Source organism: Corylus avellana, chromosome ca8 (genome assembly GCF_901000735.1).
Source record: "Corylus avellana chromosome ca8, CavTom2PMs-1.0".
Classification (NCBI taxonomy): Eukaryota; Viridiplantae; Streptophyta; class Magnoliopsida; order Fagales; family Betulaceae; genus Corylus; species Corylus avellana.
In genome coordinates this window covers 5,234,216-5,254,400 of record NC_081548.1, presented here as the reverse complement: position 1 = coordinate 5,254,400, position 20,185 = coordinate 5,234,216, and the positions used below count along the sequence as shown (strand labels likewise).

The window sequence follows — 20,185 nt, the reverse complement described above, 5'->3', positions numbered from 1 at the left end:
GGGTACATGTTTTACTAACCACTAACCGGCAGTTAATAGCTAATTGCTAACCACTAGGCAGTTACAGTTGCTATTAGTAAAATTTAATAGCCGTTAAGGTGGTTACATTAACATTTTTTGTTAATAACCGCTAACTGTAACCGTATTGATACTCATATGTGGACCCCATAAAAAGCTTCTCTCAATTGCCTACCCAATTGCAACAAGCAGGCAATTGCAAAAAATTCCAGTCAGAAAAAGAAAGAAAAAAAAAAAAAACAAAACAAAACAAAACAAACAAAACAAATGGACAGCTCTATTCTTGGTTTTTTTTTTTTTGGGATTAATTGGAGGGTGAGGCTTTTCAATGGATATGAAACATTGTAAAACGATGTCATTCTTTCATGGGCTTATTATTGCTGCTCCAAAAGCGACACATTTTAGTCGAGGGGTCCAAGACTATATATATATATATATTGAAAAAAGTACACATATTTTCCTAAAACTATCATCTCATTGTCAATGCTTCTCCTCCCCAAACTAATGAATGGAGCAATGTCCCCCCTTAGGTACTCAACTCCCCAAACATTTTCATTTTTCTAATTTTAGGGAAGATATTTTTTAATGGTTTGAGATCACAATAAAATTGTTGTTTTTGAGGGGTATGTGTCCTTTCCCAAAAATCTTATATCTTATGACCAAAATAATCTATTCTACATTTTTGGGCAGTTGACAGGGAAAGTCCTTTCCTTTTTTTTGTTTTTTTTTTGTGGGTCGTTTCCATCGTATTCAATGTGTCGTTTAAGCTGCTAATCTTAACGACGCCGTTCTTTCATCTCGAAACCTCACCGTTAAAGTTTAAACCTCCTGGCTCCTCTTGTTCTTCAATGGCAGTTCATGCTAGGGTTTATTCATCCTTCAGGGTCGAAGATTCCCTGCCTGTATATCTCATCTTTTATTGGTATAGTTATGCTCTGTTTGGTTGCCAAGAAAAGGTAAATAAGTGAAACAGAATATTTCGAATTTTGTGTTTTTCTTCTTTTACTTGGAAGCTGAATGAAAATTCAAATCCTCAACAAGAAAAAGAAATTCAGGCTTAGTCTGCGAAAGTTTAAAATTGATGCAACAAAGTGAGAGGCTTTTTCAGAAATTTTCTTTTCTTTTCTTTTCTCTATTAATCTCTGCGACCAAACCAATCCTAGCTTTCACTAAATGAAATTCTACTTCAATCTCTCAATCTATCTAGCTTTATTTCACCTATTTTGGTTACAAAATTCCACTTCTTCTTTAACCTGCAATGCTTCTTTGTACTGTTCCTACAGCCAATTATTCGAATAGAATTTGCAAAATTGTTCGTTTCTTTGTCAATTTTTCTTCCTCCTGTGCTCTTAGAACCATCGATTTTGTAGAAGAGAGCAGTACCCATGATTGTGATTACATCAAATTACAGCGTAGAATGCAGAATTATGCCACCTCAGGTCACTTTAGAAAAGCTCTAGAAACTTTGAGTTCTATGAGAAATGCACCTGGAAAGCCTACTGTGTATGATTACAATTCTTTGATGTACTGCTATTTGAGGTCACGGAATGTGTTGTTGGAAGAGTTGGTTGAAGTTTATCTTGGGATGAAAAAATTTGGGCCAGCCCCTAACGCCTTAACTTTCAATGTGCTTCTTAATGGGATGTTATCCCTTGGTAATTTGAAAGACATGTTTTTTGTTGCCAATGAGATGTGTGGAAGTGGGTTTGTACCGTCATTTACAATGTTATTGAAAGTGTTGAAAAAATCACTTGAATTGGGAAGTTTGGATTGTTCACTTGATGTATTTCGGTTAATGCTGAGGTTGGAGTATTTCCCAACTGAAGCCGTTTTGAACTTGTTGATTTCTTTGCTCACCAAAGCTAGGATGATTCGTGAGGCATATTCCGTGTTATCTGCTCTTCTGGGTAAAGGTTATTTTTGTAGTGTGTATAGTTACAATCTCATTCTATGGGCTTTATGTAAGTCTGGTCAGAGTTATGCAGCTTTGGAATTGTTTTGTTTGATGAAGAAGAAGGGTATTGTCCAAAATGTATGCACTTATACTGCTTTAGTGTATGGGTTTGGTAGAGAAGGTTTTGGGGATGATCTTTTTCGTTGTTTAAATATAATGCAAAGTGATGGTTTTAAGCCAAATCTCAGAACGTACACTATAATTATTAAGTTTCTTTGTGATGCTGGTAGGGTTGAGGTGGCATTGGAATACTTGGGTAGGATGGAAAGAGAAGGATGTGATCCAGACTTGATTACATATAATATAATTCTTCGTGAACTTTGTCATCAAGATAAAGTGGGAAAAATATGTCAGCTTGTTCAGGTGATTGATCAAAGAGGGTTTTCACCCAATCCATACACCTATGCTGCCTTGGCTGGAGGCATGTTAAAAGTAGGCAAAATAGGGATGGCTCACAAAATACTGCTTGATGTGATATCAAGGGGCTGTACTCTGGATGTTGCTGTATATAATATATACTTCAATTGTTTGTGTTGTGATAATAGATCAAGAGAGGCGTTGTCTCTGTTGAAGAGTATGATGAAAGATGGCTTTACGCCAAGTATTGTATGTTATAACACAATTCTAAAAGGTTTTTGTAGGGAGAATAGTATTGAAGAAGCTTTGGAGCACTTGGACTCTTTTGAGTGGGAAAATAAGGGACCTGATGTAGTTTCTTTCAATACAATTTTGTCTGCAGCATGCAAACAGGGTAACTCTTCGGTGATTCAGAGGATTTTGTTTCGTATGGAGCATGAAGGGGTTGAGCTTAATGTTGTTAGTTCAACTTGCTTGATTCAGTATTTCTGTACAGTGGGGAAATTTTCAGAATGTTTGAAATTAATGGAATACATGATGCGTAATGGCCCTACTCCCACTACAATCGCTCTTAATATGCTGCTGGACAAACTCTGTAAAAATGGGTTACTAAGAAGTGCTCACGGGATTTTTGAATATCTTAGGAACACTGCATGTGTACCTGATACGACTTCATATAATATTCTTATACGTGCTTTCAGAAGGGAGGGTAATAGCATGCTGGTTGGTCAACTGTTTAGGGACATGTACACCCAGGGGCTAAAACCAGATGTTTATACCTGTGGGTCCTTGACAAGGGGCCTTAGTAGGAAGGGAAGCTATTAATTGCTCTCCAGCTGAGGGATTTGATGCTAGAGAATGGGCTTACTCCAAGTACTGCAATTTACAGTACCCTATTGAAGGCAATGTTCCAGAGAGGTCAGGTTTGTGCGTTCATCTCATTGCTGATAACTAAGGTAATGGAAGGGTGCCAACCTAATGAGCAAACTTTTGAAATTCTTAACTGAGCAAGGGGTTGGATGAAGAAATATCCGGAAGTTACAAAACTTCTAGGGATTTTGCCAATGCAGCAATTTTAAGAAAGGGACTCGGCACGAGCAATAACAAGTTAATTAATACAGAATCGTCGAGCTTGCTACTCCCACATCATCTGAATTTCCCGAGAAGAACACACCTTTAATCAGGTATGCAGATTCTAATTTATATTTGTTTTATATTCTAAGACTTTTCATCTAACTATGGACCCAAGTGATCATAGAGCTACGCAATAAATTTGATGTAAATATGTTTCAGGATAAATTTGTCTCAGGTATCTTGTCTGTCAAATCCTTTGGATATGTGAATAAGTACTATCAGAGGTCCCTTATGTTCTACAGTCTCGGGATAGGTCTATCAAGTACAAAATCATGTTGTCCTAGTATCACATTACTATTTTTTTGTCGGAGATTACTGATGATGTTGCTTGGTATGTCTAGTGCATTCTTTAATCAAATGCTTGAGAGTTGCTCCTGAAGCTTCAGATGCATTAAGGAACTGCTAATCTTGTGCTCACTTAAACTGGATCTCTCCTGCTTCATAAACTCATCCTCGCTTCCAATTTTCTATTTTTGTGCAGAATGTAATGAGCTCGTTGGCCGTTCCTGGATTCCAAACTGTTGACATCGGGGTATGCCTATCGTGACTTCTTATGCTAAATATGAGATGTTGATGGTTTCGTTCAAATTATAACCTTGAGTTGTGAATTAACATTTAACAAATCTCAATCAGTGAAAGATCCTCAGTTGATCACTAGTTTTATATGTGTCTTCTTCTGAGAAACATTAATTTCGCGTTATTGGAACTGCCATTTTGATATCACTCCTAACTTATAAAGAAAGGCTCAACTACTTGTTTAGTTTTGGTTGGATTTTTTTCTGTTATATTTGTTCTTGCAATATATATATATATATTTTGTGTGTGTGTGTGTGTGCGCGTGTGGAAAATCTGGATAAATAGTGCATGCTTCATATGTTATAAACTGCAACCTCTGATTTGTTGAGTCATCAATGGGATGAATCATTCCCTTTCATTTGTCACTCATGTTGACCTGCTCAAACTTTTCCTGGGAGCTGTTTGGGGATGTAAAGTTACCTTGGTTAAGTTCGTATCAAGATTGTCAAAACACTATAGTTGGTCTACCAATTGGCTATCTGTGTGGAGGTGTTAAAATTACTGTAACATTTGATTTCTGTCTGATATCATGGTCAAGAACATTGTGACAACAACAGCAATAATTATTTTCTCTAACTTGGCTTCTTTCAAACTTGGCAGATTAATGTCCATGTATCCAGGGAATTCCTGGAGTCAGTTGAGAATAATGGTATATGTCTGTATCCCCGCCTGGCAAGTTGATGCTCCCCAGGTTGATACAATTTGTGATTCTGTGCTTCTAGCTGCATTTGCTTATCCTTCTTGTGATTACAATTCTGTGTGTTGCACGTAAATATTAACTGATACTTGTATCCCAATTGGTCTGACAGCTTACTTTAGCTTGAAGGTCAGATCACTAACTTATTTCAATATGGCTTCCTCTAAAAGTTTGCACTCCTCATTCTATTATTTAAGCAAAGGTATATGGTAATAGACATGCACCGCACTAGAATATGGGTGGCAAGGTACTCATGTATTACACAAGACAGCAGTAGTAGAAGGGGATAGCACCCACTATAGCATTCTCTTAAAAGATTTTGCTTTCGTGAATTTAGAAAATATTGGCAAAATTTTGTGTAGCCAATAAGCATTTTGCTGCTATCATGATCGTTTTGATATTAGGAGTAACATTTTAATTAATGATTAGAAATACTAAAAGCAGTGTACCATTTTGAATCTGAGTGAGTCCTCTGCCAAACTCTTGGATTGAGTTTCCTGTCGAGTACTTGATAGTTGATATGATCATCATTCAAGACAGTTTCTCCTTGTGCCATTTCATGGCTAATCACCGTTTGTCTCTTCTGCTGCAGCTGTTCTCGTTCACCATATGCAGAGCTTTTGAGACATGCCCGGGGAGAACCATCGTCAATAATGGCAAGTGCTTGTTCTTAAACAGCTGAGAATTTCTTTTGCCAACCTAGTGAAGATGAATCCTGCCTTCCAAATGATTCATCTCTCCTCTTTGACAAGCTATTTCTAAATTATGTATGTTGAAAGAAAAATGCTACACATACTCTTACTCCCATACTCCTACTTGCACATTTCTTGGTGTGGTACTAAACATCACCATTGGATCCAAAATTTCAATCAAAATCTAATGATAATTTTTAGTACCACATTAGGGAGTGGGAGTGAGAGATATACATTATGCGTAAACCTTTTGGATGACAAGGATCTCCCCTGGTTTGGTTTTGGACTGTATTAGCAGTTAGATGCAGAGTGGTGTTGATTATTACTATAAAGCATGGTGATTATTTTCTTCCACTTTGGTTTTCTACTTTCTTGCCAATTTGCCAAAAATCGTTGAAGTGATTTTCTGGTGTTCTATTTGAAGCTCAGTAATTAAGCTATGATTTCTTGTTATTTGCCTCAGATCAATAAGAAATGTCTTTATTTTTATGACACAAGCAAGAACCTTGTCAAGCACTTGCAATAAGCCATATGGTGTCCCTACCTTCTCAGTTCTCAGTGCCCTACTCGCTTACAGGTAATATCAAAGAGGACATTTTTCTTTCAAATTTGGATTGGAAGAAATTCTTCAATTTTCTTTATAGCACGTAATTTTTATAAATTTTTAAAAATGCAAGTGTTCTTAAGATATATATATATACTGGAGAAACTTTGTCCGGAGTGGCGGAGAAACCATTTGACTTGACATGAAAATCATGTGAAAAGTTCATTGTTGAAGTATTGTTGATGCAAGTAATGCTAAGAGGACTAGAGTTCTTCTTGTGTTAATTTTTAAAATCATCAATAGATCAAAATTCAATAATAATAATTTCAAATTCAATAATATTTTAAAAATTAAGTCACATTTGAGAGGATGCAATGAAAAATGCATGAAATTTTCTGCATGTGATGAGATAGAAATAAGAGACTTCCTAAAAAAAAAAAAAACTATAGAAATAAGAGAAATTTGACTAAGCCTTATCCCACTGAATCTTGACACTAGATTCTCTGCTTAAATTGTAAGCACATATGAAGAAGAAGTCTTACAGATTTAATAATGAAAATGATAAAAAAAATAATAACAATAATAATAATAATAATATCCTATTAGGCTCTCCTAATCCTAATCCAAGAAAAGTATTTTTTCTATTGGACTCCCTACTTTGATGGAAAGTAGAGGAAATCGGTTTTTATAAAGTATACACAATACCCATTAGTTTTGTGTAACTCAAGAGGATTAAGTAATAAACCGTTTTCTAGTATTTATACTAAGAAACCGTTTTTAAGATTTTGTTGCTATGAAATCGGGTCGGTTCTTTTATAATTAGTTTATTAAGAAAAAAATTATGATAGTTGAGATGTTAGAATTTATTGAAAATTATGTAGATTTATTTTACATAAATGACGTGGCAATGCCTAGACTGCTAAATGCAGACGATTGGTGAGGATTTTATTTGGCCCGTAGAAGACTAGAAGGGCTTTTTATTTATTTATTTATTTATTATTATTTTTACGTGGCGCTCACAAAGAGAAGAAACACATTTTCCCGGAAACAAACGAAGGAAAACAAAATCAAATAAACAATATGATGATGATCCCGGAATTGAATTTGCTTCCACCATAAACAAACAAAAACCCGCAACTCTCGGTTTATAATTTATCAAAACCAAAAATCTCCATCTAACATTGATCGTAACTTTGACGAAGAAACTCTCTCAACCCAAGACACCAAAACCACCATAGACTCATTCAGATTCCCTCTTTTCGACGTAAAAAACTTCTGCAACGAAACTCTGGAATAAAGATCAATCACATTGAAAAATTCCCATTTTTTCAGATTTCCCATCTCTTTCTCTCTGTGTCGATTTTCATGTAGTTTCTTCAGGAGTTTGACTTGTAGTTCTCAGAGACAAGAGAGAAAGTGTGAGAGCTGAGCAAAAGGTTCCAGTTTGATGATCTGGGTGTTCTTGAAAAGGGTCAAATTTTGAAGATTTAGGGGGGGTTTGGATCGAACATCTTATTGGGTTCAGATCAGAAATGGGGTTGGATTACTACAGCGTATTGAAAGTGGACAGGAATGCCACCGATGATGATCTCAAGAAGGCTTATAGGAGATTGGCAATGAAATGGCATCCTGACAAGAACCCCACAAACAAGAAAGACGCCGAAGCCAAATTCAAGCAGATCTCCGAAGCCTATGAGGTAAAGCTTTCTTTCCAAAGTCCTTAGATTTTGTTTCTGTTTTCTTCTATTGGGGATTTCTTTTTCTTTAATTTTAAAGCTTCCTGGCTTAGTTATTAATTCTTTAATGGCTTGCTTGGTTTCTGGGTGATTGGAGGATCGAAGTTGAGTTTTTTTTTTTTTTTGGTCCCATTCAATTATATTGTTTTTTCTCACCAGAAAAATAGTATGGTATGGAATATGGATAGTCAACATGATAGTGATCTTAGTGTAGCTGATACCCTTAAAATGAAAATGATGAGATGGATCAATTATAGAAGTTATGTCAATTTACCAAAGTTGAGAGTCCTATGTATTTTGTTTCAAGTTTCAAGATCATCTTGGTTGAGATGGTGAGAAATACAAGATGAAGGGAAGTGAAGGCATGGCTCTGGATCGAATTGACTGACAGAATTTCCATATTCAGGGACAATGGAATATATGGCTTTGTTGAGTTCATATTCAATTGACTGACAGAATTTCCATATTCTGTCATCTCATCTATCAACCAATCAAATAATTTAAATATTCGTCAAAGTTTCTTTCTTTTTCTACAATTTGTCGGCAATCAAATAGGGCTTAGAAGCAGTGCTTTCACTTAATGTCAGTTTGGCTCCTTAATTATAGTGTCTATGATTTTACATTTGGAATTTTCAGGTTAACCAAGTTAATATTGCATTTAGTTGAGATTGAGTGGAATTTGATTTTTTTAAGTTTTTTTTTTTTTTTTGGTAAATTTGTGAATTCAGGTATTGAGTGACCCGCAGAAGAAGGCTATATATGATCAATATGGTGAGGAAGGGTTGAAAGATATGCCTCCATCTGGCAGTGGTGGGTTCCCATTTGGAAATGGCAGTGCGGGGAATGGATTCAACCCCAGGAATGCAGAGGACATTTTTGCAGAATTCTTTGGAAGTAGCCCTTTTGGATTTGGTTCCTCAGGACCTGGGAGATCTATGCGGTTCCAGTCGGATGGATCGGGGATCTTTGGGGGATTCGGTGGGAGCGAAAATATCTTTCGATCTTATAGCGAGGGCAGCGTGCCAAAGAAACCACCACCTGTGGAAAGCAAACTGCCGTGCAGCCTTGTGGAGCTCTACTCTGGATCAACAAGGAAAATGAAGATTTCAAGGACTCTGGTTAATGCCAATGGGTATATTTTTTTTCCTCTAAACTCTTGTTATTTTTAGTTCCTTCAATCAAACTGCTGTTTGAATTAGATATTAGAAACTATTGCTTTTATCTTCTGACATGGTACAATAGAGTTATAGTATTGTAAGTATTGATGGATTTAAACATTTTTTGTTTATTGACCAAAGTGATCTTACATCTTACCTAAGAGCCATCATGCTACCCTACTCTGCAGAATGATAAATTTGAAATCCATTATTGGTGAAATTAAGACTACCAACCTACCAATCTTTCGCAAAATATAGATATGTCATATTTTTTTTTTTCATTTAATGATAACCATTCTTCACTTCTTCATTTTTTTCTTTGTCTGAACATAGATAAAATGTCATGTTGCTCTCAAACATGCTGATTTTAATCGTTAAGTGATGAAATTCATTTCTTAGCCTAAAGAGAAAATCATTGTGATTATAAATATCATCACTGATTGCTTTTTTGCCTGACTCCAGGCTAATTTGATTTTTTTTTTTTTTTTCCCTGTGAAATTTACATTGCAGACGACAAGTGCCAGAAACAGAGATATTAACCATTGATGTGAAGCCTGGATGGAAGAGAGGAACCAAAATTACTTTCCCAGACAAAGGGAATGAACAACATAACCAGCTCCCAGCAGACCTGGTGTTTGTGATTGATGAGAAACCCCATGATATTTACAAAAGAGATGGCAATGACCTGATTGTGAACCATAGAGTGTCATTAGCCGAGGCGTTGGGAGGGACGACAGTAAATCTTACGACACTTGATGGCCGTAGTCTATCGATTCCAGTGACCGACATTGTGAACCCCGGTTATGAGGTGGTTGTTGCCAGAGAGGGAATGCCAATAGTAAAAGAACCCGGTAATAGGGGTGATTTAAGGATCAAATTCGAGGTGAAGTTTCCTACCAGATTGACACCTGAGCAAAAAGCAGGACTTAAGCGTGCTTTGGGGGGTTGAGGAGCTGATCTTCTTCTCTGTGTTTGCCACTGAAAAACTAAGGCTGCATTCTGCCCAATGCATCAAACTCTGGTGTTCCAACACTGGGAGAGATAACAGCATGCTGAGAAATGTTGTACTTAAATAGGTTTCCCTTTTGTAGTTTACTGATTATACCTTACAGTTCCACTATAGTTGTATCATCTATGCCTTTTCTTTTGTCACTATTATTTGCTTGATGTGATTGACTGATTCTTTTTTCTTTTTTTTTTTTTTTTGCTGTTTTTCCTCTGTAATTCTTTCCCAGATGTTGTATTTTTTTTTTCATCCAACTGTTCTATATTATTTATCATTGTCACTTGAGGATAGGATTTGCTTCTATTACAGAAACCTCTCTCTCTCACACACACACACACATATATACTCAAGAATATGGACAGGCTCTGAAAATAAATCAAAGAACCAGTAGGAAATGCAGATGTGTGTTCTGCTCCAATTCAATGTACAGCTATGTTTTCCTTTTTGCAAATATATAACTTAATACGACTTCTTCATTTCAAATATATAAATTAAATTAAATTCTTTAAAAGATGTGTTAATATTGACTTTATATGCACCAACTTAAATTCAGACCATCAAATAAAAAAGCTATCTATTTCATTTAAAATAGAGAGAATCTTTGTCAGCATCATCTACACTATTAGATGCAATAAAAATCTCGAAAGTAAAATAAATACTCTCCATTAATAAGATTATAAAATATGCTGCAATTGCCGGGAAAGAGTTTGTTGACTCAAAAGTCCAATATTTTATGCCCAAAAGATAAAGTTTATATGTAAATAAAGCATGAAATACACACTAGTAATAATAGTTTACACAAAAGTGTGGCAACCAAACTTTGTAAAAATCTTTGTAAAAATAATTATTCTTATAGTTTTAGGGATAAAAATGTAACATATAACATTGCCCGTGATGTTTCGGTAACTCGAAAGTTCCACAATTTTTATCCTAACCCATTATCCAGACAACCATTGAGATCGTGCATAACAAGGACCCTTTTCTATTGCACGGCAAAATTGGTTTTCGGTACAAAGCTAACCAACCCTGAAAAACATTTATGGTTACAGAACTGCACATATCTTTTAAAAAAAAAAGGAAATGGCATCTGCTATACAAGGAAAAGAACGAAAAAATATATATATATATATCAAAAGCCTCTACTTTTAGGGGGATTTTGTCGCCATCCTGCGCCTGGCTGGCCAACATTTCGAACGGGTGCGCCGTAGAACTGCCCTAAACTGGGTTGACAACCTATATTATTTGGTTGCTGGCCACTCCCCTGCACGGGAGGAACCCACCAAGTGCCTTGAGGCTGCAGCGATTGTAACGACATCATTGACTGCTGCGGAACTGATCCCAAAGGTGGTTGGTTTACCAAGTGTGGTGGTCGCAAAGTCGGCTGATGAAAGCCATGAACGGGCTGCTGAGGGGCTTGTGGCTGCCACTCCGGTATGTCGTCATCGTCGTCGTTCCACGGCTGAACCGCCACCCCGAAACCTCTATTGTCCTGCCAGTTTCCTGAAGGTGCACCAATTTTAGGTTGCCCGTATTTTTGTATAAGCTCCCTCATTTGGTCCACAGGGCGAGATGGGGTTTGAGAAAGTGACTGAATTGGCCTCTGCCCCCTTGGGGGATTTTGGGCAAATTTGGGTTGCGGGGATGGGATTGCACCACCAGAAAAATTGAATTCGGGAAGGTCATCTTCGTCCCGGGCACCAGGGCCAAACCCGGGAGGAACATCGTCATCGTCATCATCATCAGGGGAGGGTTCAAAATTGGTGCGAGTTGGGTTTGGTTTGGGTGTGAAATTGGAATTCATATTTGTCTCTTGGTGTCTCCTAGAAGTGATATTTTGCTTTTTATGTTTCTGCTGTGACGAAGAGTTGGGTGATATCCTGGAAGTTAACTGAGCCTTTCTCCATACAATAACACCAATTAGGCCATTATCAATATTATTAAGTGCCTCAACGTGTTCAGTCGAGAGGATCTTGCCGAGCGTTTCTCGTGTTCTATTATGCGGCGGGCAAAAATAAAGTTCGACTCCGGGAGCTGGCTCAGCAAAACCCACTCTCTCATCCAAAACATAAGAATCTGCTACCTGCAGCAGGCAGAGGTAGATTTTCAGGTAATGGCAATGACTGACAACCAACAACACAAATATTACACACTATATATACCATGCTTCTTACCTCGTTAAGACTAGCATGCTCGCTCTCAAGGGATCCCTCCACGACAACAAAATGCATAACCTGCAAAAACAGAGATTTCCATCACTAATAATATAAATACACATATATATATATAAAACACTAAACTCAGAATTCGAGTCTTTGTGCGAGTAAAAGTTTCCCCCCCGTATTCAATTTAATTTTTCTCACATTGAGAGAGAACTTCTATACGACAGGAGCAGCTATGTTCTTATAAACCTCTCCCTCTCTCTCTCTCTCTCTTTAAAAGCAACCATCCAACAGAGGCTGTGCCAATTGAACAATTTTCATTTTTTTATTATTATTATTATTTTTTTAATCTGGTTGAAAATTTCATCATCGATTTAAGTAAATGGGTCTTCGACCATTAAGTGAGTTTGTGCTAAAAGTAGTGGGGTTCGATTTCAATAACAGGATAAGGGGAGGATGCTTTCAAAATATGAAATTTGGTTCAAGTGATTAAATACATTTTATTACTTCTACCAGAAAGTCCAGAATGCACGAGCGCACCTGAGCACACGGGACAGAATAAAATATATATAACACACATCACTTATCCATAGAAATATTCTTGTTTTCTTTTTCTTTTAATTCATAATTTCTCAAACCAAATCTGATGAAGATACACCGTCTCTTTAGCCTAAAAACAAATCTCATTAGTATATGAGAAGACACTAAACTGAGAGAGTGCCAAAAGGGCGATTGATGGAAGCATCAAAACAGTGATACGGGGTCGTTTTCTTTTTCTGGAGATAGAATAATATGATACAGTAATACAATGAAAAGAAACATGATATACCATGACAGCACGACTTCGGGACAGTGGAAGCTCTTGGAGAAACTTCTCAAATGCATCAAGTCTGACTCTCCCCTTGATCTCAAGTGAAGTGGACCACTCTTTTGCAGTTGTTTTCTCACCACTATAACAAGAAAATTTGGTTATCAATTAAAACATAGAGATTCATGATTCTTCCAGAAAACAAAATCCAATGAAGATCACATTATCGAGCCTATTATTTAGAAATAGAAATAGGCCAGCTGCACTAATCGTTTTCACATTATCCACTGAATTATTGATCATTTTGATCCAAAAGCATCTTTAGATGACGCTTAGCATAGTGTGTACCCTCTTTCTAAATGACACTTTAATGCATCCAGAAATACTACAAAAAGATTTTAGAACCAATCCTAATGTAAGATTATTGTGGTTTAAGTTCTGGCCAACGTTATATTCCAATGTTGTGCACATTCTTTTCAAGTACCAACTTTTGACACATCAAATCATACCCAAATTTCCTCTCATATTATAAATGGCAATAGTCAAATACATCAAAAATTCAATTGAAACCATGACATTCATTGTCATGCAAATTGAAACTCTCGTCCTATGATCATGTAAGAGAAGAAGGAAGCACAAGTCAAACCGAAATATTGAATCCAACAAGGATCACCATGCATAGTAAATTCAAATACCAAGTTACCAAAGTTCATTTATTTCTGACTCTAACAATAAATCAAAACTAGCACCACCGCTTCCACATGATGTTAATGTTCCACATTAGACCAAAATATATAAATATCTGAATTAAGACCAAAAAAGTAACAAGAAGCATAAATAAAATGTGCCAAATGCGATTACCAATAAACTATTAAACAGTGAGTTGCAGAAAGGATCCCAACTCGAACAATGTACAATCATGAATATGTAAGACATAAATAAGTCCAAAGTCAAAATTGACAAGCTCATACTTATAAAATGTCAAAAAGATGAACCTAGATGCAGTTCTGACGTAATATCAATACTTTATAAGCTGTACTTACAGCAACACAGTAGATATTCCAAAACTCAAAACACATAACATACAATAGATTCTTCTTTTTTTTCAATATATAATAACTGCATCACGCAAATCTATACACAGTAAATGAAGCACTCTTGCAGGCACATAATCCAAAACTATATCAAACAAACAAGTTAATCGTAAAAATCATGTAGATCTTAGGCTCAATCTTGCAGTTTAAACAAACAAATAAATAAGTAAAATTTACAGCACAGAACACAAAATAATATATACTACTAAACACACACCTTTTGAAGATGCCAATCACAGAAGCCATAGCTGAGGTGGTCAGCTGAAGTAAGCCTTCCCAGATAAAATCACCCTTGGATACACCAGCAGGAGGTACATTTTCTGATTTTGCACGGCGGTCACTAGCTTTCAAATCAGCATAACTTTCAATGGTTTTCGCTTCAGCATGTCTGCCAGTGGAGTTTGCATCAGCATGTGTATCGCTCGGTTCAACAGTAGACTCACTGTCATTATATTTCACATCAGGCCGACCATCACGGGGTTTCATATCAGCATGATCGTCACTGGATTTCACACCGGCATCGCCATCATTGGATTTCTGGTCACCATCCAATTTTGAGTATGTTGCATCAACTTTTTCAGGTTCATCGGTGGCAATATCAATGTCTTTCGAAGTTGGCTCAGATGACTTCGACTCCGAGCTTGGCTCTAAGTCATCCTCATCTGAATTGGTGGTCATTTTTCCAGCATCCACCGGTAAATTTTCAAACGGTGGCTCTGAATCAAGAGATTCCATGAACTCATCTAAAGATACAATAGGGGGAAGAAATTCTGCATCCTTCAATACATCATCCACCATGAGCCCCTGCAATAAATCAGTACCCTCACTGGAAGGAATAGTGAGCGTATATGGGGCATTCCGGACGCCTAAATTACTTTTTTCACCAGAAGCATCCACTTCATCCTTGACTCCATCAGCTTTAGATGGGTGAGGGGCTTCCATCTCCTTGCTTTTTGATTCTCTTGGAGTAAGTGAACTTGTCCCAACAGAAACCTCCATTGGAACACTGTCATCTTGTTCAACTTCTACTTGAAACTCGCCCTTGTGTGTTTTCTTCACCAATCGTCTAATATCAACTTCATCAGGCAAAACTACCATTTGGGCAAGCTCTTCTGCCTTCGCTATTCGCCACTCAGAAAGCTCCTTAGAAGCAAGTTCCTCAGCTGTCATAGAACATAACCGTTCTGGGGGAATATCCCCAGACATAACCCTTTCTCTCAGTTCAGGATTACTACGATCCTTCAAATTGAATAGAAGAGACCTACCTTTTTCTTTGTACTTCTTATTCACACCACCAAATAATTTGAAGAGTTCTACTTCGATTTCAAATGCCACTATTTCTGGATTTTGATAGACTTCTTTCTGACCTCTACCCTGTGCATCAAGCCCCAACTTTTGTTCCTCGGCAGTATGAAACTCCCTTTTTCCTACCACCTGCATATCAGAATCCATTACCCAGGAAAGTCCATTCCCCTGCAAAAGTTCATCTTTCGCAAAGAAGTCATCGCTAAAAGAAACATCTTGCACAGGAAAAACATTACTTGATTGGGTTTCTTGTCCATCAGATTTCCGGGTCTGTGTATAGCAACCAGCATTCTCAGCAGCTGAAATCTTCACGGGCAAACTTTCAGCATTATTGCTTTTTTGAGCAGAATAATCTTCATGAGAGGGCAAATTCACTTTAGGCTCTACAGATACATTATCAAGTGCAGCAGCAGCAGCAGGTTGTGTATTCTTCTGAATCTGCCCCGGAGAACTTGCAGAGTCACTCTGAGAATTCTTTTCCGGACTCATAGATTTATCTTCTTTCTGCCGAGAAGCCAACACCAGTGCAGCAGCTAATGACTCTCTCATTTTGGACCTTACTGACTCAAAAGATTCAGTTTGAACCTTGGGAGATGGTTGCATCACTGCAGTTTGACTTCTTGAAACAGAAAAACGTTGGGAACCAGATTTACTGTACACTTTCTTGTTTGGTGTTTGAGAATGTTGTGATCCAGGCGTGGTGGGCATTGATTGCATCTGTACAGCTTTTTTATTTGGTCCAGATGCATGCTGCAACCAAGGTCTATGTTCCAATTGTGCTACCCGTTTATTAGGAATTGATAACAGCTCTGGAGAAGTATTACTATAAGGAGGTTCTATTGGTGCCTTTCGCTTAATTGGTGCATGCAACTGCTGGGAGCCTGCACTGTTTAGCATGGTTTCCATTGGTCCCAGTTGCTTGGTAATAAACTGCTGTGAGCCCAGATTATTTCCCCTGGGTTCCATACCTATTGTCTGTATGTTTGATATTGAGAACCTCTGCAACCCATGATTGCTCGACAAGGGATCCGCTAGTCCCATCTGCTTGTTTGCTATGGAATGCTGATGAGCTGCAGGACCATTGGATACAGATCCCATCAGTCCCATTTGCATGTCTTGTACCGATGGGTCCACTTTGTTCAGAATGGGTTCCAACTGACCCATTTGCATGTTTGGTATAGATAACTGCTGAGACACAAGATTGTTTGACATGCTAGACTAGCAACAAATAACTTACTATAAAAGCACAATATGAATCTCCACTAGTTTCTTGATCCAGTACAGTTCATAGAATGTTATTAAGGCTGTACATCCAGGTAATCCTTGATAATAATGTTAAAATCTGCATTCAAAATGGATATACTTAGCTGAAGATCATTAAATAACTACAAACTGAGAAAGACTGACAAAATAAAACATCTCTCAGACATGGATAAATGAGAATTCACATTTAACAACTCATAAAATCACAAGACCAACCAGAGAGTAAAACACTCCAATAGAACAAATTTATGAAAAGCGATTTTGGGCGGGTGAATGCGTACAGGTTAAGACACTCGTGAGTCAAAATGCTCAAGGCCAATGAACTTCTCAATATTTCTAACATGAAGATACTATTTAACAGTACTATGTAAGATATATCACAAGGACATGACTGGCAGCTACCACGTATGTTAATAATTTTAGTCCACAACAATCAGCTAGGCCTCGAAAGCAGATTTTTTAAAACATACACTTCGTACAACAAAAATCCACCAGAACAAAAAAAAAATAAAAAAATAAAAACCAAGAAACGTCCACTTACGAGATCAGAATTGAAAATCTTGACTTTTTAAGTCATTTGAAAATACTTCACTTTTAATCTTAGATGTGCTTCGGAAGATTTAATTTTTGTTTCTTGTCATTCTATCGGATTTACCAAGCCAAGTGCTGGGACTTGCTTGTTGTTTGATGTCTTTAAGTCTCATGTTCAGGAACTCCTAAAGAGGATTAAGAGTTCATTGTAGCTTATCTTTTACTTTTTAAGGAATAGAAATAAAACGAGAGTGTAACACTCAGACTTCTCTGGAGGTCATCACGCCCAAGCACTCTTATCTAGTTTTGATGGAATTTAATGCATCAATGACAGCACCCATGCACGTCACCTTATCTACCTATTTGTGTTGGCATTTTTTTCCCCTTATAACTGCTTTTTTGCAAATGGTGGAGATATTTGATACAACCCTTCACAGCAAACCGATTTCCCAAGTGAAGATGCCAAATTTACCAATCACCACCAACTAGATCAATGATTAACTTTCAAAGAGATGCAATCCCAAGAAATAGACCTTGACCGGAAGGTCCTTGTCAACTTTAAATGACACAGCATAGTTGGGGTCATATTTTAATTACAACACCGTCCCTCCCCCCCCACCCCCAACCCTTCTTTTTTCTCCCTCAAAATATAATTATTAGTAGTAATATACTAACGTTTTTGTTTAAAATTAATATAAAACTCTCTAATCCACAAGCTCATTAATTGCATTTTAAAGATGAGGTTTGAGATAAAGACAACATCAAAACGATGACACGAGTTTGAAGTCTCTTGAAATAGCCTGCCTTAAATTTGTATGATACACTATTGCAACAAAGCAAAAATATAAAATAAAATAAATTTCCGGTTAAGGCTGAGTTCAGTTCTTGCTACCTGCAGAGTCCTAAAACCAACTGTTATCAAACATTTAAGAAAGCGTCCCATACAGTAAAATACCCTGAAAAAGCACCCTTTCTGCAATAGCTTAAAGACGGATGCTAAACATAAACATGGAAATAATTTGCAATTTACTTTTCTTGCAAACAAAATTAGGAACATCAATTATAACAATTTTTTTAATATCTGCTCACTTGTAGCTCTTAACTTTAGCTTATTTTACACCATTACACCTAGTTTTTTTACACACCTGGTTTAACACACCATATCATCATGCACGGGAATAAGCAGTGGCAGTTGACAAATCTGCACAGTTCGCTTCAATGGCTGCTAATTGCAGAAGCCGACTCTCATTTCTGATGTTCTTCCATTTTTAGGTTATCATTACTAATCTTTTTATTTAAAAATAAATAAAATAAAAAACCAACAGTTGTCCAAAATTGTTGAGAACAAAACTTACTAAAAAATAAGTGAATGAGCCAGCTCAAATAAATTCCCATTTATGCACATAAGTTGTATCCCAACCTTGGTCACCCATTGAAATAGAGTATCTAACTGCTTATGCTCTATTATCTTTACTTAAGTTTTTCTTCTTTTCTTCCATTTGGTTTTTGTTCAGAAGGGGGATGTTTGAGAAAGGGAAGGAATCATAAGGAAGATTCCTCACTCAAACACCAGAGGAAGTTGAACAACGTTCAAAATATTTGATCCTTGATGGCAGAACTTATGAAAAATCACACTTTGATTCCTCCAGAGATGTCTTTAGAAGTTTTAACTCATAATGTAAGCTATGGTTAAACATTTGCTTAATACATTTGGAACAACCCCATAATTATGCTTCCACTAATAAACTGATTCCAGTTCAACCACACTATAATAATAACTACATCAGCCACCAATTTCTGCAATAGATATATAACATGGCAAATCATAAGGGCGGACAAATGTATGTGAGCCCAATAAAAATCTCTAGATGGTTCAGTTTCTAACTTCTGATGTATCTGCATGATTCATTTTCAACAAATAGTTTTCTATGATTCAACTCAGATAGGCATGCTTGCATCTGGATGTTTTAGCATTTAAGTTTTCATAAGGAAATCCAAACATACAAAAGATGTCGCAACAGAATCACTGCATGTCGAAAAAAAACCAAGAAATACATCACAAAATAACTCCAAATCACATAGAACGTTCAATACAACTGACAGGTTACAGTTATCCAGATAATATATGGCAAAAATGGGATGTTGGGACCAACAAAAAAAAATGATAAGTGTGATAGACATCTTAACCAAGGCTATATTTGCTTAATTGAGACCTTTGATCGAAGAATATAAACAAATTCTTGCATGCTACATATGTTCCACTTCACATAAAAATTAAAAATTAAAGAAAAAAAGAATTTACCAAACATTCCAATCAGATTTTTCTCAAGCTTCATACCATGAAAACAAAATACACTACTACAAACAAACTTTTGATAACCAATTCCCGGTCTACCTATCACAGAATCCTCATCATCTCGCTGATAGGGAATAGCTCTTAAACGTAAGAGGAGCAAAACAAAATAATAAAAAATCCATTTACTTAGATGCAAGCGGTAGCCAGTCTCATCATCTACATCCAAAATTCCTCATTAATAGTAGGATCCAAAAACCAGCAGACCCAAATCATACTTCATCAATTTGCTTTCACAAAGAAGAAATGAATATATCATCAGATTTCACCAATCTACTTCCAGAAAACCCTAACCTCATAAATCACAGAAATCAGCAGAAAACGAGTAAAACGCGACTCATACACGGACGAAAATAACGGGTTTTTCACAAGTATAAGTAATCATTTTTCATCGATTCACTCCCAAAAAACCCTAATTTCAGAAAGAAAAAAAAATACCACTAAATCAACACGAAACGAGCAAAACCCAATTCAAAGGACACCGATTCACATTCAAAAAGAGAGGGAAAAACACTAACCTCGGAAAAAAAAAATTATAAATATATACGCACATACAATCAATTCAACAGAAATCCTAGGGTTTTGTTTACAAAGTTGGGTTAGGCTCGGATGGTGGCGAGTGGCGACGAGTACCTGATCGTAGATTCGCCGGAGAATCAGCGACAACGCAGTCTAAAGTTGAGCTCAGAGAGAGACAGAGAGAGAGAGAAGCAAGAGATAGAGAGACAGCAAGAGAGAGAGAGAGAGGCTTGGGTTCACAAAGCTTTCGTTTATTTTTTGAGGATTAGAAACCCTAAAAAT

The 20,185-nt window shown here is 36.8% G+C and overlaps 2 protein-coding genes across 4 annotated transcripts; one reads left to right on the top strand and one right to left on the bottom strand.

Annotated features, from left to right (window-relative positions):
- The first annotated feature begins 836 nt into the window (after nucleotides 1–836).
- LOC132189321 (uncharacterized) lies at nucleotides 837–10,161 on the top strand. Of its 3 annotated transcripts, XM_059604004.1 has the most exons (8): nucleotides 3,159–3,513; nucleotides 3,623–3,995; nucleotides 4,640–4,730; nucleotides 5,329–5,765; nucleotides 5,892–6,005; nucleotides 7,353–7,669; nucleotides 8,437–8,840; nucleotides 9,376–10,161. In XM_059604004.1, exons 6-8 carry the CDS (start codon nucleotides 7,505–7,507, stop codon nucleotides 9,812–9,814), a joined length of 1,008 nt encoding a protein of 335 aa, XP_059459987.1. In that variant the 5' UTR covers nucleotides 3,159–3,513; nucleotides 3,623–3,995; nucleotides 4,640–4,730; nucleotides 5,329–5,765; nucleotides 5,892–6,005; nucleotides 7,353–7,504; the 3' UTR covers nucleotides 9,815–10,161. The 3 variants fall into 3 exon arrangements, 2 of the variants coding, with proteins under 2 accessions (XP_059459987.1, XP_059459988.1); XM_059604005.1 differs by lacking the exons at nucleotides 3,159–3,513; nucleotides 3,623–3,995 and adding an exon at nucleotides 4,508–4,528; XR_009441038.1 differs by lacking the exons at nucleotides 8,437–8,840; nucleotides 9,376–10,161 and having other exon boundaries at nucleotides 837–3,513; nucleotides 7,353–7,506.
- A 663-nt stretch (nucleotides 10,162–10,824) lies between these two features.
- On the bottom strand, nucleotides 10,825–20,185 carry LOC132189320 (uncharacterized). Its single transcript, XM_059604003.1, has 5 exons — nucleotides 20,018–20,185; nucleotides 14,150–16,579; nucleotides 12,860–12,980; nucleotides 12,043–12,102; nucleotides 10,825–11,951 (listed from the first exon to the last, which is right to left on the bottom strand). Exons 2-5 carry the CDS (start codon nucleotides 16,447–16,449, stop codon nucleotides 11,001–11,003), a joined length of 3,432 nt encoding a protein of 1,143 aa, XP_059459986.1. The 5' UTR covers nucleotides 16,450–16,579; nucleotides 20,018–20,185; the 3' UTR covers nucleotides 10,825–11,000.

Coding starts and splice junctions, on each gene's coding strand:
- LOC132189321 (XM_059604004.1), top strand. CDS start 7,505: ATGGGGTTGGATTACTACAGCGTATTGAAAGTGGACAGGAATGCCACC. Junction 7,670..8,436: donor AGATCTCCGAAGCCTATGAG/GTAAAGCTTTCT, acceptor TTGTGAATTCAG/GTATTGAGTGACCCGCAGAA. Junction 8,841..9,375: donor ACTCTGGTTAATGCCAATGG/GTATATTTTTTT, acceptor TTTACATTGCAG/ACGACAAGTGCCAGAAACAG.
- LOC132189320 (XM_059604003.1), bottom strand. CDS start 16,449: ATGTCAAACAATCTTGTGTCTCAGCAGTTATCTATACCAAACATGCAA. Junction 12,981..14,149: donor GTGATTGGCATCTTCAAAAG/GTGTGTGTTTAG, acceptor TTCTTGTTATAG/TGGTGAGAAAACAACTGCAA. Junction 11,952..12,042: donor AGCATGCTAGTCTTAACGAG/GTAAGAAGCATG, acceptor TGCCTGCTGCAG/GTAGCAGATTCTTATGTTTT.